The following is a 21415-nucleotide window of genomic DNA, read 5'->3' on the forward strand; positions in this document are numbered from 1 at the left end:
ATATAAGAAACTGTATTTGGGGCTTGATCATAAACGTGGTGACCTCCCAGCACCCACCCCTTAAATTGGATGATTGGTCTGATGGTCTTTGTAAACACCCCTTTGATGCCACAAAAAAAGGGAATGGCAGGACCTGTTGTCAAGCTCTCATTTTAACGTCAAATAAGGAACACCTAACTGGACTTGAAAGAGCCACGGCACCATTTTTGCTTGGACAATTGAACTCTGCTAAAACAAAGGACTCTGCAAGTATTCTTCATTTTCTACTCAATCCTTTGTTGCTTTATTGTTCTCTTTATTTCTTTGTAACATATTTTTTTCTGTAAAAACTTTATTTGCACCATTTTGATCTTTTCATCATTAAACCCTATGTTGAAAAGTGTTAAACTGTCCCTAAGGCTTTTCTTGCAAACTAAAAGAATCCCTGTCTCTTGAAGAGTGCTACTGTAATATAATCCTCTGAATATACCTGTCTGTAGTGATGGTGTGTGTACAAATGTTTATTTTTCATATTTGTTATTGCTAAGATATTTGTTGATTGCTCAGTCAAAAGGTGGTGGTAGCATAAAGAGTTAATTGCTTAATTAACTTGACCCAGTGACAATCTCTCTCAGGCTGCTGGCACCTAGATTGTGGCCCAGCGAGCTGAAAAATCTTTGTGCCAGGTGCAGCTGAAAATGGCATTGCTACGTAAGTGACAGCATGGTGTGGGATTGGCTGGTCCTTTGTCACGAGCTGGTGAGAAGGGCAGGGTTCGGCCACCATGTTTGTCACAAGAGGCACTTGTAATCAACTGATCAGCAATGGCAGGGCTAATTGGGAGTAAGGTCAGCCAAGCATTATTCATTTTTTCATTCAACCCAATTTTCATTCAAATCCAATTTCCCCATCCACACATTTATGGTGGTTGGGGAAATCATTTGGGAAAAACCCAATAGGCTGGTTGTACACAAGGTGATTATAAGAAAATAACAGGAATTGGGTATGCATTACAGAATCTTACAGTGTACAGTTTTATGTCCCAGCATGTCAAGCCGTGTCTTTTGGAAAGTAAATGGACATGCAGTATTTACAACTGTGGGATTGTTACTTCATTCAGGGTAACAATAATAATATAAAAGAACCTGTAAGCAAATTACTTGAGTGGTAAGAAGGACATGAGTGGGCAAGTGCCATTGGTAAGTATGTCAACAATTCCCTGTGTAGATATGTATTATCAATGAAATCATAAGGAAGTTATCAAAGTCAAAGACAGTTCCCAGCTAAGTGCCTTTTTCATCACCAGTACAAAAAAAGGACACTGCTAATGCACTAATAATCACAGGATGGTGTTTAATATTGTAGCAAAGAGCTGTGTATCAGTGCTAAATGATGGAATTAAGACTGTCCTTGTTTTCACTAAAGATGATTTCCACGTGAGCTCTATATGACTTATGAGCTTTCAGGTCAATGATAAGACTTCTATTTAGATAAAGTGATGAAAAGCTGTTTGAGCCCTGAGATTTTTTTTAAAGGCTGGGAATAGTGCCAAGGCTGCAGATAGAAATGCAAATTGATCCTTTATATATACACTATATTGCCAAAAGTATTGGGACGCCTGCCTTTACACGCACATGAACATTAATGGCATCCCAGTCTTAGTCCGTAGGGTTCAATATTGAGCTGGCCCACCCTTTGCAGCTATAACAGCTTCAACTCTTCTGGGAAGGATGTCCACAATGTTTAGGAGTGTGTCTATGGGAATCTTTGACCATTTTTCCAGAAGCGCATTTGTGAGGTCAGGCACTGATGTCAGATGAGAAGGCCTGGCTCGCAGTCTCCGCACTAATTCATCCCAAAGGTGTTCTGTTGGGTTGAGGACAGGACTCTGTGCAGGCGAATCAAATTCTTCCACTCCATACTCGCTAATCCAGGCCTTTATGGGCCTTGCTTTGTGCATTGGTGCACAATCATGCTGGAACAGGAAGGGGACACCCCCAAACAAAGTTGGGGGCATGAAATTGTCCAAAATATCTTGGTATGCTGATGCCTTAAGAGTTCCCTTCACTGGAAGTAAGGGGCCAAGCCCAACCCCTGAAAAACAATGCCACAACATAATCTCCCCTCCACCAAACTTTACTCTTGGCACAATGCAGTCAGGCAAGTACCGTTCTCCTGGCAACCGCCAAACCCAGACATGTCCATTGGATTGCCAGACAGAGAAGCATGATTCATCACTCCAGAGAACACGTCTCCACTGCTCTAGAATCCAGTAGTGGCGTGCTTTACACCACTCCATCTGACGCTTTGCATTTCACTTGGTGATGTAAGGCTTGGATGCTGCTGCTCAGCCATGGAAACCCATTCCATGAAGCTCTCTACGCACTGTTGTGCTAATCTGAAGGCCACACAAAGTTTGGAGATCTTTAGCTATTGACTATGCAGACAGTTGGCGACTTCTGAGCACTGTGCGCTTCAACATGCGTTGACCCCACTCTGCCATTTTACGTATCCCTTCTAGCACAATGTGTTCAAGGCTAAGTGAATGTTTTGTTTTTAGAAGTGTTAACAAAAACTCTTAATTCAGCATTTAGCAAAGCACATTGAATGTTGGTCTCAGCGAACTGGATTCAGGAAATCAATTTTGTTGCTCATTATGAACCCAAAACACAATTTCAACCTATGTGATACTGGTGATATTCAGTGTAATTCATACCTCATGCAAAGAGTTCTTTTTTGCCATTTTATTTTCCAAAACATAAAAATAATGAACTTTTTACTCTGAATTAATATTACATAATCTAAATCTATTTTTTTTAACTTCAACGTACAGATGTATGTACCATACAAATGGTACAAATGCATGCTATCTTGCATATTTAATTAAAAATAACAGCTACAACTGTTTCTTTATTAATGATATACACTCCTATTTATTGTCATTTTCCAATTGGCATGCATCAATATTGGTATAAAGCAAGAATTATTACCAATATGGAAAAGTTTTACAAGAGTATGAATGCTATTATTAGCCTCTAAAAGAAAGGTGGTATGAATTAGAAGGCTAATGTTTCTCCATCTATTTGAAATGTGGAAATGATGTGCTTTGATAAATAATTGGCTTGGTAAACAAGGCATGTAATGAACTTGCATATATCATTCCTGTAGGCATTAAGCATTTGATTATTCTGCCATCTACATCTGCTCACAGCCAAATGACTAAGATTATACTTGAATAAACAAAAATGCACCAAGACAAACCAGATACAAACAGAAGAAAAAAAATGCCTTATGATATACTTTCTGCCAGCACTTGTAACACAGCTGGGTACTCGGTGATATTTGATGGTACAGTATGTTTTAATAGCAGAAATTAGATATATTGTTCTTTTCTTCTTTAAATTCCAGTTAGGTAACACTTATGTTTCTTTATACCAAAATAGGCTTTTTTATTCCATAATTGATGTTTTAGATGGTATATTAATGGTTGTTCCATAAAACAGATTGTTGGAACTAGTGTAAGCATGGGTGGTACTATTAATGAGAGCTCTGCTGTTGGTAAATATAATAGTTTAGGTTTCTTTTATGTGGTTAGGCTATAAAATGCTTGTACGCTTACCGTGAAGAACATTTACAGTAACTGCTTAAGCTTTAAAGTCCAATTGAAGATTTGATTTTTATGCCTCAAATGGAAACGCACCCTGCAAAAGTGCTCAAATTAACAATGCTGCTCAAGGAGCATGAGTTTTTTTGATTGAATACTGTGCTAATTACACACACAAAAGAAAATCCATATATTTTTACTCGTTACACAGCTAGACTGCATACCTGTAATGCAAAATTAATATCTAATCTTTATAGGAACCAGGAATAGAACTCACAGGGAAAACTGGCAAACAGAGAAATTTAATTAGTGGCTACCTGACTACTTAGCTCATTGTTGTATAAAGCTTCTTGAGAGTAGCTCTGGATTGGAGAAATGTTGTCATGACCACAAAATTAAGGCCAGCCATGAAAGAGGGTGTCATTAAACAGGTGGCAGAGCAGGGAGTGGGTGATCGGCCAATTGTTTAATTACGTGATTAAAATATTACAAAATAAAAATTAGCATTGTGAATAGATATAGTCTTGTAGACCTCATTTTTGTGGTAGTATAATGATAGATAGTCCCAACATGTGTTGCCCAATGTGGATTCTTCAGTGGAATACAACTGCTGAAACTTTAATACTGTGATGAGGAAACAGAACAGCAATCAACAACTTGATAGTAACATGTTAAACAAAAATTAATTAATAATGATAACAATATACATTATTAATCATCTGCAGTGTTGGTCAGATCATACTAACCCTTCAAATTTTTATTAAACCTCTTTACTAAGAGGAAGATAAGGTTTGAAATTTTAATACCAAGTAGAAGAATCATGTATGACCACAGGAGGTGCAAAAGGACCAAACTATTATACAGATTCATACATTTAGGGATGTGGTGCAGATAACATGATATCAATAGCTCAGTGATTGCTACTTACTTCTGGCAGTAGGGGAACCCTGCAGAGAAGTGACTTGTCCTCTGCACTGGGCTTTTGCCACCTATTTTGGTTATGCACATTAAGGTAGGGCATTTTTACAGCATCTCCAGGGGTCAACAGTTAGCCAAGCAAGCCTATAACCTTAGTAAAACAGGCTGTATGTGCAAATTCAAATTAGTTATATTTTTTGTTTAGGAAACTGAAATAGGGGGGAGATTTACTAAAACCGGTATACTCAGAATCTGGTGCAGCTGTGTATTGTAGTCAATCAGCTTCTAATTTCAGTTTGTTCAATTAAGCTTTGACAATAAAACCTGGAAGCTGATTGGTTTCTATGCAGACCTGAACCAGATTTTGCACAGTGCAGGTTTAGTAAATAACCCCCAATGATTTAAACTGTACTGGTACAATTTCATCTAATTGTCATTAGACTCAGCCTAACTGTAAAGTCTTGTCCTGCATTCCTAGAGAACTGTTAATATTTTATTAAGTGTGTTCAGACCCTAGAAGGTTACTGAGTGAGCCAATGGAGGAAGTAAGAGTAAAAGTAAAGTAAGAGCATAATAGAACAAAAAAAAAATGTGAATAGAGAATTCACAAGAAAAACGGTTACATAAAGGACAATGCTATACTCAGATATTCATAAAAATATGCTTTTATTAGCAAAATTGCACATGAAAGACAATTGAGCAAAGACTGCAAAAAGCCATCACCTCAATATAAGACATTACACATAACAACCTTTAAACAAAAAATATAAAATAGAGACATCATGGCTAGGCCATAAGTAATGTTAATCTGCAGGGGCAACGACTCACAGCTTTTTTGCACAAACAGCAAAAACACATCAGGGTGCACCACCATGGTGGGGTTTAACATATAATGGAGAGAATACAATATGGCTATACACCAATCAACAAAAATACACATGTGTAACTTCAATTGGCATGGAAATAGGAGCCCAACTAGAGAATACATTAGGAACTAATATTATGACCATATATCTGGATACATTCCACACATAGATGCTTATGTCAAATGTGACAATTAAAGGCACTGGTGTAGTCCAGGTAATAATAACTGTAGATCAATAGTCGGAAGACACAGTCCTCAAGTGTAAATGCAGCATGGACTAATAAGCCCTAACAAGGCAACATTGAATAAAGATCCTTGAGGATGTATAATCCTACAGCAATGTGTAGATAAATGGCAGTTGACAGACAGCAGGATATATAGAACAATCACTATCCTGAGATAAAGGAAGTCCATAAGGCAGCCGCTGTATAGAACTTGAATGGCAGAGCCCTGCCTGCATGTGAATCCAGTTAACCACCAGATGTAGGCCACAATGTCACTCACTACCTTTCAAATCAGATGGAAATAATGTGATGTTCCTTAATGAACTGTATAGGCAAGGAGCAATGCACCGATTGTTGAATATGGAGTAGAATCCCCATCCTGTAGTGAAAAAGTGACAAATAGAAAGTCAATAAGGCTACCGCCGTGAAAGACTTCTAGAGGCCTATCAGCTATGTATCCAGTTAGGTGTGAGGGAAGTATCACTCACCACCCACTTGGTCAATGAATGATAATATGATGTTCCTCAAATTGCTCGTTTCCATGCCCGGAGTTCCGGAGGCAGCTGCCAGCTTTGGGAACCCTAAAGGTCAGGCTCTGCTTCTTAGAGGATGCACATGGTAACTGGTAAACGCCAAAGGTAAGCGTGGTGCTCTGTGTCTCCACCCGGACTGGGTGCCTACTGCCGATATGCGCGGCCAGCCGTGACATCAGGCTAAACTCCGCCTATATATGTAAATCCAAACGCATCCATGTTTCCCATTAACAGATCAATTAAAAACAGTCATAACCAACAATCAATACATTTCACAGTAACCTCAGCGATAAGTAATCAGTGCTTCTATGGTGAACATACAAGCATGGGGGATAACTTTTATTAACATTATTAAAATATGGCCAATAGAGAGAAATGTCTAAACTGATCAGATTCTTCAAAATTCCTAATTAAGTAAAAATGCTTGGAGATCTAATTCAACATTTAACCCTTTAGGGTGCAAAGTATTTAACTTATAAATCCAATGTTTTTCATGTTTTAACAGCTCCCTATCAAAAACTCCTCTTCTCAATGGAAAATTAAGGGCATACAATCCTTTCACTTTAATACCTTCCAATTTACTGTCGTGAAATTTTAGAAAATGTTGAGCCAAGTTGCTGTCTGGTTCTTTAGATTTAATGCCTCTAAAGTGTTTACCTATATGTATTTTAAGTTGCCTTTTAGTTTTACCCACATAAATCTTGTTACATGGACATGCCAACATATACAGTACTCTAGATCAGCGTTTTTCAACCACTGTGCCGCGGCACACTAGTGTGCCGTGAGATATTGTCTGGTGTGCTGTGGGAAAAATTGCAATTTCATCCGTAACATGTGGCCTTGGCTCACAAATAGACCAATCATTAGAACAGCAATGGGCAAACTACGGCCCGCGGGCCGTATACGGCCCGGCGGACCTTTTAATCCGGCCCGCGGAGCGTGATACTGTCAGGATGATCTGTCCCCCTCGACGTATCTGCACATGTGCCGGAGATCGCCGATCGGCTGCTAATGCCTGAAACTGGCACATGCGCAGATACGTCGAGGGGGACAGATCCTCATAGGAGACAGATTTTCATGCTACACTGGAACGGCGAGAGGAACGCGTGGAGCAAAGGTAAGTGAATTGACACAGGGGGGGCTTGGGGACTTAATATGGGGGATGAATTACTATGGGGGATGAATTACTATGGGGGATGAATTACTATATGGGGGATGAATTACTATGGGGGATGAATTACTATGGGGGATGAATTACTATAGGGGGGATGAATTACTATGGGGGATGAATTACTATATGGGGGATGAATTACTATGGGGGATGAATTACTATAGGGGGGATTAATTACTATAGGGGGGATGAATTACTATGGGGGATGAATTACTATATGGGGGATGAATTACTATAGGGGGGATGAATTACTATATGGGGGGTGAATTACTATGGGGGATGAATTACTATGGGGGATGAATTACTATATGGGGGATTAATTACTATGGGGGATTAATTACTATATGGGGGATGAATTACTATGGGGGATGAATTACTATGGGGGATGAATTACTATATGGGGGATTAATTACTATGGGGAATGAATTACTATATGGGGGATTAATTACTATGGGGGATGAATTACTATATGGGGGATTAATTACTATGGGGGATGAATTACTATGGGGGATGAATTACTATATGGGGGATTAATTATTCGATTCCTGCCAGAATATCAGCTTTGTGTTCAAACAGGCCCAGGTTTCGCACTGAGTAAGTAAACAGAAATATGAACAATTATAAAATACTTTATTATTTCATAATAAAGTAATTATAAAATAATTTCTTTGTGTTTGATTCCTATTCAAGAGAATTACTTTATATATAGTCAATATAGGCACAGAGGTAAATTTTTTTAACATTTTCTAATGGTGGTGTGCCTCGTGATTTTTTTCATGAAAAAAGTGTGCCTTTGCACAAAAAAGGTTGAAAAACACTGCTCTAGATGTAGAACAATTAATAAGACTTTTGCAGTCTTTACTCAATTGTCTTTCATGTGCAATTTTGCTAATAAAAGCATATTTTGATGAATATCTGAGTATCACATTGTCCTTTATGTGACCGCTTTTCTTGTGAATTCTCTATTCACAGTTTTTTTTGTTGTGGGCTTTTTGGGTTATTGGGCAAATTTGGTAATTCAAGCAATACCAATTACTTTTTAAGCCTCTATTTTCATGGTTATTTAGGAGCATAAGAGAACACTGCTTTCTGATCTGCTGAGATCCGTTCAGACTTGTGCGACTGCGTCCTTTGAGTAGGGCAGCCCATTCACTTCAATGGGCTGCCCTACCCACAGAAACAGCAGGAAATAAGCCCCCAATGCCTATTTTAAAATCGAACCGCACTGCATTAATGGCACCTCTGTGTGTCTGCTAAAATGAAGAGCATTTCTCTTCAGGTCAGGAATGAGTACGATTTCACATGCATTTCCGACCCACAGAAATGTGAACTTAGCCTTACTGTGTTTTAATGCTTCTAAAAATGGCTTGCATTTAATTGAGAATGACAACTGCCAAGCAACGTTATGTTTGGCTTTAGGTCTTGTAATCTAGATTGTGCCTACACAACCATCTTAATAACCAAAGAGTAAAAATTAAGCTGCTGTTACTTTCTGTTCTAGTCTGAATACATTGTCCATGACCCCTGAGATGTTAGCTTTGTATCCCTTGCAAGGGATCTATAAAGGCAATCAGAAAGCTGTGGCAAACATTTCAGCTCTTGCAAGATAACATTTGCTTTTCAGTGCATCCATAGACACCGAGGAATCAAATCAGCGCTGCTTCATGTATTCTGTAAAAGCAAACTAAGTTCCATTTTGTCCTGACAGTCTTCATCCAGATTTAGAGGGACTTTAATATAAAGGACCAACTGTTGTCCTAGCAGAATATGAGTTTCCCTTTTTCATGGCTTAGAAGAATGAGATTAAGTTTTTAACTGGTTTGGTTAACATATTATCAGGCATTCTATTTTCAAACACTGTTAGGCCTTTTTAAATGACAGCTGCTAACCCTTTACACTGTAGGTTCGCTGCCAAACACTGGTTCTAAAATCAATTCTATTTTTTACCTAAACTAGAATATGATCCATTATCATTTAACTATATAAAGCCTTGATGTATTGACTACACCCTTGTTAGTGTGCTGTATAGTCCACCATTGGTTGAGGTCACTGAGCCAGTCCAGGCTCTGAAAAAATCCTGGCTATATGTTTCGGTTCCCCCAGAAGCCTGGACAGGCACCTGGCACAAACTCTCAGTGATACGTCGAAAGCCTGAGCCAGCCTCTCCACAGCCAGTGAGCGCTGGAGGGCAGAGCAGAGAGCCGGAGACTGACAATCACAGCTGATATATAGAGAGCTGCCACAAATTCCTGCCAGGTGTAGTTTGGTTGCATGGGATGTGAGCTGTCAGAAGACTACTCACATCCCTTTCTCTGCTCTCACAGTGATCAGACTACATTTGCATGGCCTGCAAGGCTAACAACTATTCTCTTCCTTCCCACCCTGAACTTGCCAGAGGACAGGGGGGGCATGGGCAGAGAGATTGGAGCATGCAGCTCCCTGTTTTCTGTGCTGTGTCTGTCAGGGTACAGAAGAACACTGATCAGTCCTAATTAACAAAGGGGCTTGCACCTCTTTTGGTAATTAAGAGCAACCTCTGCTCCATTTTTTTTTTAAAGTAGGGGGTAGGGCACCAGGGAATGGGGAAGGTAGGAATGAAGAAGAAGTGAGGGATAGGGCCAAGAAAGAGAGTGCTTCAAGATCATTTCAGGTACTTGTATAGCGCCATCAATTTACACAGCACTTTACCTATATATAATGTACATTCACATCAGTCCCTAACCCTCAAGGGGTGTACAATCTAAGGTCCCTAACTCACATTCATAAACACTAGGGCCAATTTAGACAGGGGCCAATTCACCTACCAGCATATCTTTGGAATGTGGGAGGAAACCCAAGCAGGCACAGGGAGAACATGCAGACTTCAGGCAGGTGGTGCCATGGTTGGGATTTGAACCAATGACCCTAGTATTGCCAGGCAGAAATGCTAACCATTTAGCCACTGTGCTGCCCCCATTTTTCTTATTATTAATAGAGTGGTGCTAGCAATGTACTTGCATTATTTTTTGTTCATTGCTCCTGTAGTTAAAGCTAACATTGCTTTATTACAAGTTGATGAGGAATAGCATTCTACAAAGTAAAGCAGCCATGAGAGAAATACTTGTGCCACCATTCCTGACTTTACTGACCACTAGGTTGATATACTAAAGGAACATAGACTGTTTGCTTTGCAATATGAGTGCCTACTTAGATTAGTGAACATTGTGAAGCTGTGTTCACGTGTACAAGCAAAAATCCTGTATTTTTTACTTTCCCTTGGACACATTTGAATATTTAAAGTAAAAACAGCTTCACTTTATTTTCTTAAACTGAGTATACGCACATTTTGCAAACTGAACATTCACCTTGATCAGTGAGCAGCCTCTGTTCATTTAGTAAATCATCATCATCATCTCAAAACAAACACACAGGTGTGGAGTTTTTACTTGCTCAGGGATTCTGTTTTATTTGTTACAACACTTCAGATGCTTAGCATCACCCATGAAGTAATGGGTTTAAAGGATAAGGATTATTAGAGGAATGATGATAAAGGGATAACAAGGGCTTATAAAATGCCATATGGGAGAACATTTACTGTAGCTGCACTTTTGGTTCGATAGGAATTGTTTGTTACCATGCATACAAGGTGAATCTTCATATACTATGTCAATAATAAAGGAAAAAGATACCTGTACTTTTAGGTCTATTAAAATTATTATGCATCTGTGTATTGTATTTTACAATGTTTTCTTAACAATATTCTGGAAAATATGCCTGGGCTAAACAGATATTTAATACAGATTATTCTGAAACACAAATATCTGAATATTACATCTATGTCCACTTGACTGGGATTGAATGATAAAACTAGAGCAAAAAGAATTATATTGGATGTTTTCGGGAGGCAGTTGAGTGTTAACTGTTTTTTTCTTACCTGCATTAAGAAGATAGAACATTGAATTTGATTAGTTATAATAGGCCTCAGCTCAACTTGCCTGTGCATCCATTTTCATAAATTAGTCCCATTGTTGTTTATACAATGCACAATGATTATGGCTGATATAGCATGCAAGATATTCATTTTAATGCCGTGTTCTGACAAGAGTTTCAGTCTTTTACTAAGCTTTTCTGTGCCTCTCCAGGTAAAAGCAACAGATGCTGACACGGGTCCTTTTTGTCAAGTTCACTATTCTCTGTATGAGAAATTTCATACATTGAAGGAATCTCAGAAGTTTTTTATTGATCGGGATTCTGGTCGAATATGTGTGTCACAAGATATTGACAGAGAAGATGATCTTGAGAGCTATGAACTTCTGGTGAAGGCACAAGATCAGGTGAGATTATAAATTGTAATTGATATATTTACAAACTACACATCAAAATTCATGGATTTACCTTTGGTGACTTCTCACAGAAGTAAATTTGTAATTTATCTTCATGTAAACATAGGTATCTTTTTTTTATCAAAGAGCACATTATTGATCGTTTACATCAACAGAGGTAAACCTGCACTGAAAAACAACTGGAAATAAAGGAAGAGTGATTGATTGGTTGTTACTGAGACAGAGGCAGTTCCTTGTGTTCTCTATTTGTTTTCCATGCATAGTCCCAGTAAATGCATTTTGTGAAATATATAAAGAAAGACTCCTGCTTTGTTTTGTTCAGTGTATCAGAATAGTAAAGCATAGTTATATATCACATGCCATTGAGCAGATCAAAGAAGATCAAAACAGGTAGCTACAAGAAATAGTGCCATTGGTTATGTAATGAGTATTTACATCACTTGAATGGCTAATAGCAACTCGACAGGGACTACATGTTTACAATGATAAAATACTGCAATACTATAAAATGTACTAATTTTATTCCAGATTTAATTTTTATGGAACATTGGTCAACAGTTCTAATGATTTATATCCTCAAAAACATTCTAAATATATTTGTAGAACTATCCAATTGAATTAAAACATACAATATTTTTTTCTACTGTATTTAAGTATCTAGAAAAATACTAAATGTGTTCAAGGCATGAAATTCAGTGGTATTATAACTATTAAAAATGACTCCCAGTTTCAGTTTGAAGGAAAATGAGATTGCAGGTCACAGTATTGTCCACCTGCAAGTGGCATGATTATTTGACTAAACAGGAAGCAGAGCCCCCCTTCTTTAACGTTTATTTGAGGAATGTATACAGAATGCCTGCTCTTCCAGCTTGCTCCCCATAAATAGGACTGGGATTGGCTGTGTGGCAATGTCCTAGTTCTAGCCCTCTGGTGTGCCTCTCTGGTGACACGTGTTGAACAGAGAAGGAAATGATCGCATAGGTACTGATGCATAGCACTAAACAGATTTGAAATAATCTAATCACATGATATTGCAGGTATTCTGACAATTTGCATATATTCAGTAGTGATCTTTATTCAAAAGAGGTAGGGGTAGGTGCACAGCTAGGGGGTAAAAAAAATTAGGCGGGGTGGGAGTGGGAAGACAATGTGCAACTGAACAGTTGGACTTGAATTAGGGCTTGTGCTGATGGGCATTTGTTCCCTTCAATGGGGTTTTAAATTTCTATACATCTATCACACATATATACATATCTATAAGTATGTGCATGGGGATGTAAAATTCATTTAAAACAAGTAAAATGCTGGTCACAAGGAGACTAACTGCATCTGTCAATTAATTCTGAATGATCTCTGAAGTGCCTCAAACTAATGTCAAACTGATGCCATCAATGCAAGCCCAAGACCTGTTAACACAGGCCCTTATGGTGGAAAATGTAGTAGATGTATTTTTAAAAAACATTCCTGTATCCTGGTGGGTAAGTGGACACACATTTGCCCAAATGAAAGTGGATTTAGGACTTTTGTATTTAATACATCTACTGTATACCTGGATTGCTATGAGTAGAAGCAAGTGAATCTTTGAAAGCCTCGTCTACTGGAAGTTTGGTTGGTCCTTGGTTTTAGATATGTTGATTTCTTGTGTATATTTTAATGTTGTGTTTTTTGAAAAACAGTTAACATGAGCCTTGGAGCAGATGCTAGCATCAAACCTTATCCAGATGACCATCAGAAATTACCTCTCTATACTGTACATGTGGAATTTGATGTGATATGGAGACCTGTTTTTGTATATTTATTATGTTTATAGGTTTTTTTTTTAAGTAACGGTAATATTATCTGTAACTCTTATACATTCAATTCCCCAAGAAAGAAACATGTGAAAATGTTATTTTTACACACATATTCAATATTTTTCAAACACAGTTTTGATTCCTCTGTCGGTAGTATGGTTGCCATTGAAGCCTCATGATGGCAAAAACATCTTATTGTAAATGTATGTGCCAGTTTTCACACACATTCAGCATTGGCTTAGCGAAAACACAATGTAAATGCAACCCAAGGCAAAATTTAGAGCTTCATTTGACATAATGGAACAAGTCAAGTACGGAGATCAAAAATCATAAAACATTTTTCATATATGTATTCCCAGAATATGCTTGTTAGAACAGAATATTTAATGTGTTCAGTAAAAACCAGATATGATTAAATTTAGCTTGGAAAATATAATAGGCAGTTTTATACAAGAGAAAATCTTCTATACCTTAAAACAAATATCAATAATAATTTTTATGTTGATAATATCACAATATTTGGCATCATATTATAACAGTGAGGACAGTGACAAAGACTCAAGGGATTCTTTAGGAAGACAAGGGACAATTTGAAAATACTCTCAACACTTCTCAACCTTATCTCATTCTCAATCTAAAAAAAAATAAATACATATATATATATATATATAGTTTGCAAGTTTTAAAGCAGACAGCTTTTGTTTTTGGCCCTATAAAGAAAATAACCCAGTACACCTGGCTCTCTGCACCCTGACATTGCATCTCTTTGCCAACAAGCACCACTACCGCTGAACCCCCTGCACCCCTATCTCTAAACCTCTGTGTCACCCAACACCCCTACTACTTAAGACCCAAGATGCTAAACTTCAATGCCACCTTGCACCCCTACCACTGCACCCCAACTCTGAACCTCCCTGCCACCCAGCACCCTTACTATTGCACCCCGACTGTGAACCTAATTAAAGAAATGTCACCAGCACACCAAGGAATCCTCAAAATGGGTCCAAATGTTTATTTCATGGTCACATGATAAACACAAAGGCAATGTTTCAGAGCCACACAGGACCCCATCTTTAAAGGGGCTCTGAGTGGCTCTGAAACGTTGCCTTTGTGTTTATCATGTGACCATGAAATAAAGACTTTGACCCATTTTGAGGATTCCCTGGTGTGCTGGTGGCATTTCTTCACTTGGATTTTCTTTGGTTCCCACTTTGTGTTCACTACAGCACCCGGCAATACTGAATAGCCATTTGCAGGAACATGTGCTTTGAGAATACTGCGTTCCGACTGTGAACCTCTCTGCCACCCTGCAGTCTTGAAATTACACTCATCACCCAGGAAACTACTTTACAACACCCAAGACACTGCCTCCCAGCAACCCTGACACCACACCTCAACCTCGGATACTGCAGAAATACACTCCTAGACAATGAGCCTTTCTGCCACCCAATAACTCTGCCACTGCATACTCCTCCACTGCTTCTCCATCCCTGTTCCTCCCCCCCCCCCCCCCCACCACCACCTTTGCAGACACATCCCCCTTTATCTGAAATAGGTTAAGAAATAAAAGTTAACAAATGTACATTAACTAATTATACTGCTAGACTGAACATAAGCAAGTGCTCTGCTGAATTAATTACTAGCTGATTGCAGAGCAGTTTGATCTTTGTATATGCTAAAGAGACAGTAATACATGAAAAATAACAGATGTTTCATGTAATGTCAGGTCATTTGTCCTAATTCAAAAGAGATTTGTAAATATATGCTAAAGACATTAACCTTTTTGAGTAAGGGGAATCTCAAAGCTGGTGCCTCACTTCAGAAATATTTGCATCTGAAAAGAAACTAAAAGAGGGAAGCAAAACATAATCTGAATGACAAAAACTTTACCAATGAAGATAATGTTTAAAGGCGTCATCCACTTTTAATTGATAATGAAACCTTCAATGCATACAGGGATTATAGCTTACCTACTCAGTACTTTACTCTTCCATCCAGAAGAGCTTTTTTATAATACAGGAGAGGTATTCCCAACTAGACTGACTATGGATGCCTTACTGCCTCTAATAAACACAAAGCCTGACTATTAATATGATTGTGCAGAATGTATATAGCGACAACAGTTTGCACAGGACAATACAACAGTTACAATCAGTGCCAGGACAAGGCCATCTAGAGCCCATGGCAAACATGTCAAATTGCCCCCCTCCCCAGATATATGAGCATTACGTCTCAACAAAAATCCCCTCCCCCCTCCAAAAAAAAATTAAGCACTAATCTGCATGGTTACCCCCTAAGCATAAATTCCCCCTCTTCCTAGTACAAATCCGTTCCCTACTGAAATCCCCCCTCCCGTCACAAATGCTTTCTCTCCTGATATGCCCCACCCCAAAAAAAATTTCTCTCTCCTTGCACAAATCCTCTACCCTCAAATTTCCCTTCGGAGCAAAAATCCTGTCCCCCCAATTCAAACCCCCCCCCAGATTTCCCCTCCTAGCACAAACACCCCCCAATAATCTCTACTAGTACAAATCAACCACCAAAATAAATTTCCCCTCCTATCCCTTCCCCCCCTTGACCATATCACCTTTTCTAGCACAAACCCCCCAAACCCTCCTCCTAGCACAAATCCTCTTCCCCCCTCCCAACACAAATCCCCCCAAATCACCATTCCTAGCATACCTCCTCAAATTTCACCTCCTACAACAATTCTAACCCCCTTTCACCCTTCAAATTCCCCCTACCAACATAAATCTCCTCCTCTTAATCTCCTTGTAGTGCCCCCCACCTCACATGATACCACAGTGCCCAGGGCAGCCGTCCCTCCTTCCCACCCATTGTCCCGGCCCTGGTTACAATACAATTCAATGCAAGAGGATTCAGAGGGCCCTGCACATGAGAGCTTACAATCGGAAAGGCTGATGAATCAAACTATTAAGGGAGGAGCCTTAGCCTGTGACATCATGCCGCACGAGCCATGAGGAGGGCCGGCAGCCATCTTTACACCTGTTTCTTTCCACTACTTCCTGCATTGCTTTTGGCCAGATGTGAGTGCATATTTTATTGTTAATTTGATCACAATTAATAAACATACTACACTATCCTAGCACTATCTCTCTGGCTCATTACTTTATGAGCAATTTTAAGGTGGGATCCTGTCAGTATACATCTATGGTCCATATTTACTTGGATTGGAACATATCCTGGAGTTTTGGAGAGTGGTATTTGGATGATCAACTGAGGTGCAGAGGTATACCAGAGGATCCCCGAGTTCACCCCCAGGATGATGATGACCAGGAGTGGTCTATGTACTCAAATGCGCATATAACTGCACTATCTGGTTAGTGCAATATTTGCTCATATTTCACATCCACTGGAAGCACGGAAGTCCACCTTTATTGTGTATTTGGACTATTATTATGATGTCACTATCATACTTTATGCGTCATTTCTAGACGCTATTGACACTGCTGTCCTAGCGCTTCACAGCGCATGTCTACACTCTTGCACATTCTACGTTGATATTAATCTGATTATATCCTTCCTTGAATTATTCCATCTGTGTTTCATCGCACTTGTGTGATATATTGTGTATATGTATGTATATATATACATATATATACATTATTATTGGCTGCTTCGTTTGCACCTTATTTAGACTTAAATCATTTTGTATCTTCTCAGCACTTTATTGAGCTATTTTTACATTATTACTATTTTTATATATATTGATTATTTATTTTATGTCTTACTGATCACGTCCTTTTTGACATTTTTTAGCGCTGCATTTTCCTGTTTATATTTATGTTTACAAGGGTTGGAGGTTGACCTTTAATGCCAGCAGCTTTGATCCATTTTTCCCAGCGCTCATATTTATACATACAAATATGAGGAATCAAACTGTTGTTACTAAAAAGATTCTCACAGCCACCATTTAGATTTAAACCTGGCTTAAGCAGATAAAGAGCACAGACTTTAGGAAATAAAGTCCTAGCGACCCGGTGAGGTCACTCACTGGATTCTAGCTGTAATGTATTACATTGGTAAATGCTAACCCGTGGTATGGCTGCACAAGCTGTTAGGGCTATATAAATTCTGTATAATAATAATAATGATAATGGTAGTATCTGAATAGCAGTATTGGCGCACAGATTTGTTGCTTGGAATGGCTTCTTAAATTGGAGAGTGCAACGCTATGGACCATTCTGCTAATTTTTTTGTGCATTCTTCAGATAACCCATGCCCCATGTCTTCACCAGTAAATTGTAGGTTATCCAACACAAAGCTAGCTAAATGATATATTTTGATTAATCAAAATTCTTCCAAAGCACTAGCATATATATATATATATATATATATATATATATATATATATATATATAATTACAGTGCCAGGGACAGTACATGAATAGAAAAAGGCTTTATTTCTGAGTACTGGTGTTACAAAATTTCACTTTAACTGATGTTACGCTTTTTAGTTATTTCAACTGTAGAAAAGCAGAAGGATTAGCATGGAAATGACTTGTGAACATACAAAATAATATTAGAGAAATAGAAATGGTGTTTATGCAACCTAAAGTAGGGTAGAGTAGTTATATATAGGTAGGGTAGTTATATATAGATAAGGATGATCAGTGACAAATTCAAAAATAAATGTTAACATTATAATTTTCAACTATAGCAATGGGAAAGTGATCCGACAGTCGACCTTCTGATGGTTGCTCATCTGTTGGGAGTATAGCCCTTGTTCACTTCTGTTCATTCATCTGCTGGACATTTGTCTGTCAGTCACTAACCTGTTGGTCTTTTATCTGATGGACTGTCATTCCTTGTTCATGTGTCTGTGGCTTGCTAACTTCTGCTACTGTTGGATCTCCTATAGCTTCTGCTGCTGCTGGTGTTGATCTTTGTCTAGCCTAAGTCTTCCCGCCCTTTGTTTGACACTGCTTCTGTTTTCCTCCTGTCCATCTAAAATATAAAAAAATACCCCTGTGCATACCCTTATAGTAAACTCAGAAAAAACATGCTTGTGCAATAAAAAAATGTGCTGCTGCTAAAATTTATAGGTGTACCACACACTTAAATAATAATCAAGGATATAAGTAAAAAGTGATTTAGCGCTGCACTTCATCTAACGTCTAAATCTAATCTAAAAAGTATTTTTGATTGTCTGGATGTGGAATGCCACCAATCCTAATCAATTATGGGTCGACAGACACGACACATATGAATTTAATACCATATATAGATATACTCACGTGTTCGACGATTGGGATGTTTTTTAGATGTTTTATCATTTTTTATTATGTTATGTCATGTATTTTGTTTTACGAAGATTTTTAGCTCTGCACGAGTCCATGTAAGCTGCCCTTAAGCATCTGTGAATTTTTCATTAATATGATGCTGACACTGTACTTGTATGCCTCATTCCCCTGGTTTTGAGCATTTTGTACCTGTCAACCTGGCTCAATCTCTGGATGTATAATTTACATCGCATTACAACCTGGTTATAGGGGTTTTGTTTTACGGTACCATTGTCTTTTCACACTGTACTTCAGAACAATGGCCGCCATTGATATTTACTGCGCATGCGCGGACAGCTCGTGACGAACGCATTATTTAAATGTTCATTACTACAGGTGGGGGGTGGTATACATCAGGTACCACCTTTGCAAACCACCAGGGCCTTGTAATATACTGTCATTTGGCCATATGTGATATCCAACACACTTGCTAGCCAGCTTACATGTTCTGGCATTTTTCCTATGTTTACACTGTGCTTCCTCGTGCTTCCTGTGCTCCAGTAAAATGGCCGCCGTCCGCGCACAACGCGCATGCGCGAACCGTTCGCGATGACGCGATACGGCGGAACAGCGCATGCGCGGCACACTGTATATAGGAAGGGGCAGTGTAGGAGGCATACTCCCTTTGAAAACGTGCAAGCGCACGAAACGCGTTAGGGAGTTGCCCCACGATTGCCTCATACTCTGTGACGTCACACCGCACGGCCCCTGTGGACGGCTGGCGGCCATTGCCTTCTTTTGATGATTCCTGGTATTCCCCATACACAGCTGCTTACTATATCATGTGAGTAGCATATCTACTGCTTTGTTCTTTTACTCTTGTGGCTAATAAAAGTACTACACTATTGGATCTTCTTGTCGCTCTGGCTCGTTTTTTGCGAGCCCCCCCCCTTTTCCAAGGTTTGTTTGGGGACCATCTGGTGGCCACATTGGGAACGATTAATCTCCCCCTGCTGGTGAGACGAGTGTACACCCCCTGACATCTGGAGATCCTGTGGTTAGGATATTCTGCACAGCGGACGCTAGCCTGATGACCCTCCCAGTGATCCAGCTTTAATAGACGGATGACCAGGAGTTGGTTAATACTCAAATGCGCATTTCTATTGCGCTTTCTGGTTAGTGCAATCTACACTCATTTCGGTGGGAGGAATATGGTCACGGAAGTCACCCATTTGTTCACCACTTCATTGTGATATTGTGCACTGTGCACCATAAGAACACTCTCATTGGAGATATTTATGTCATTGCAATTTATGAACATTTTGATGGGCCATCATTTAGCAGCGGTCGCCTTATCACTCTTCTTACAATGTATTATTTTCTACATGTATGATTGATTTTCAACAGCGCTGCATGTTCTGTTCATATTTACTATTAGAGGCTTTTGGTGTTTGCCTTTCATGCATGTCGCTTTCTGTATTTTGTCCAGCGCTCGTTTGATTTCTGTCTCGATCATCTAACGTATATGTTATACAAATAGATAACAAAATATCAAAACTATCAAAATGATAAACGTCAATTTCCAGTATGAAATTCGATTCGATGCGAATTAATTCGCTACGAAGTTAACTTATTAAAAGGGTTTCTAGGCTTCAGAGAGCCTTTAAATTAGTGCAGAACACTGTACCTTTAATTTAAATGCCCTTGGAGATGAGGAAGGAGAAGGAGAAGGATGAGAAGAAGGAGAAGGATGAGAAGAAGGAGAAGGAGAAGGAGAAGGATGAGAAGAAGGAGAAGGAGAAGGATGAGAAGAAGGAGAAGGATGAGAAGAAGGAGAAGGAGAAGGATGAGAAGAAGGAGAAGGATGAGAAGATGGAGAAGGAGAAGGATGAGAAGAAGGAGAAGGATGAGAAGAAGGAGAAGGAGAAGGATGAGAAGAAGGAGAAGGATGAGAAGAAGGAGAAGGAGAAGGATGAGAAGAAGGAGAAGGATGAGAAGAAGGAGAAGGATGAGAAGAAGGAGAAAGATGAGAAGAAGAAGGATGAGAAGAAGGATGAGAAGAAGGAGAAGGATGAGAAGAAGGATGAGAAGAAGGAGAAGGATGAGAAGAAGGAGAAGGAGAAGGATGAGAAGAAGGAGAAGGATGAGAAGGATGAGAAGAAGGAGAAGGATGAGAAGAAGGAGAAGGATGAGAAGAAGGAGAAGGAGAAGGATGAGAAGAAGGAGAAGGATGAGAAGATGGAGGAGGAGAAGGATGAGAAGAAGGAGAAGGATGAGAAGAAGGAGAAGGAGAAGGATGAGAAGAAGGAGAAGGAGAAGGATGAGAAGAAGGAGAAGGATGAGAAGAAGGAGAAGGATGAGAAGAAGGAGAAGGAGAAGGATGAGAAGAAGGAGAAGGATGAGAAGAAGAAGGATGAGAAGAAGGAGAAGGATGAGAAGAAGGATGAGAAGAAGGAGAAGGATGAGAAGAAGGATGAGAAGAAGGAGAAGGATGAGAAGAAGGAGAAGGAGAAGGATGAGAAGAAGGAGAAGGATGAGAAGAAGGAGAAGGAGAAGGATGAGAAGAAGGAGAAGGAGAAGGAGAAGGATGAGAAGAAGGAGAAGGATGAGAAGAAAGAGAAGGATGAGAAGAAAGAGAAGGAGAAGGAGAAGGATGAGAACAAGGAGAAGGAGAAGGATGAGAAGAAGGAGAAGGAGAAGGATGAGAAGAAGGAGAAGGAGAAGGATGAGAAGAAGGAGAAGGATGAGAAGAAGGAGAAGGAG

The 21415-nt window shown here is 39.2% G+C and overlaps 1 protein-coding gene across 1 annotated transcript in view; it reads left to right on the plus strand.

The window, feature by feature from the left end:
- The window catches only part of DCHS2 (dachsous cadherin-related 2), a 378130-nt gene that overhangs the window by 183306 nt on the left and 173409 nt on the right, over positions 1-21415 (plus strand). Inside the window, exon 2 of the mRNA XM_089670433.1 lies at positions 11416-11607. Coding sequence (XP_089526559.1) covers positions 11416-11607 — 192 coding nt within the window. The remainder of the gene's footprint in view (positions 1-11415; positions 11608-21415) is intronic.

This window comes from Staurois parvus, unplaced genomic scaffold, assembly GCF_062004578.1.
Source record: "Staurois parvus isolate SC_StPar_1 unplaced genomic scaffold, SC_StPar_1.0 ptg000090l, whole genome shotgun sequence".
In the NCBI taxonomy this organism is placed as follows: domain Eukaryota; kingdom Metazoa; phylum Chordata; class Amphibia; order Anura; family Ranidae; genus Staurois; species Staurois parvus.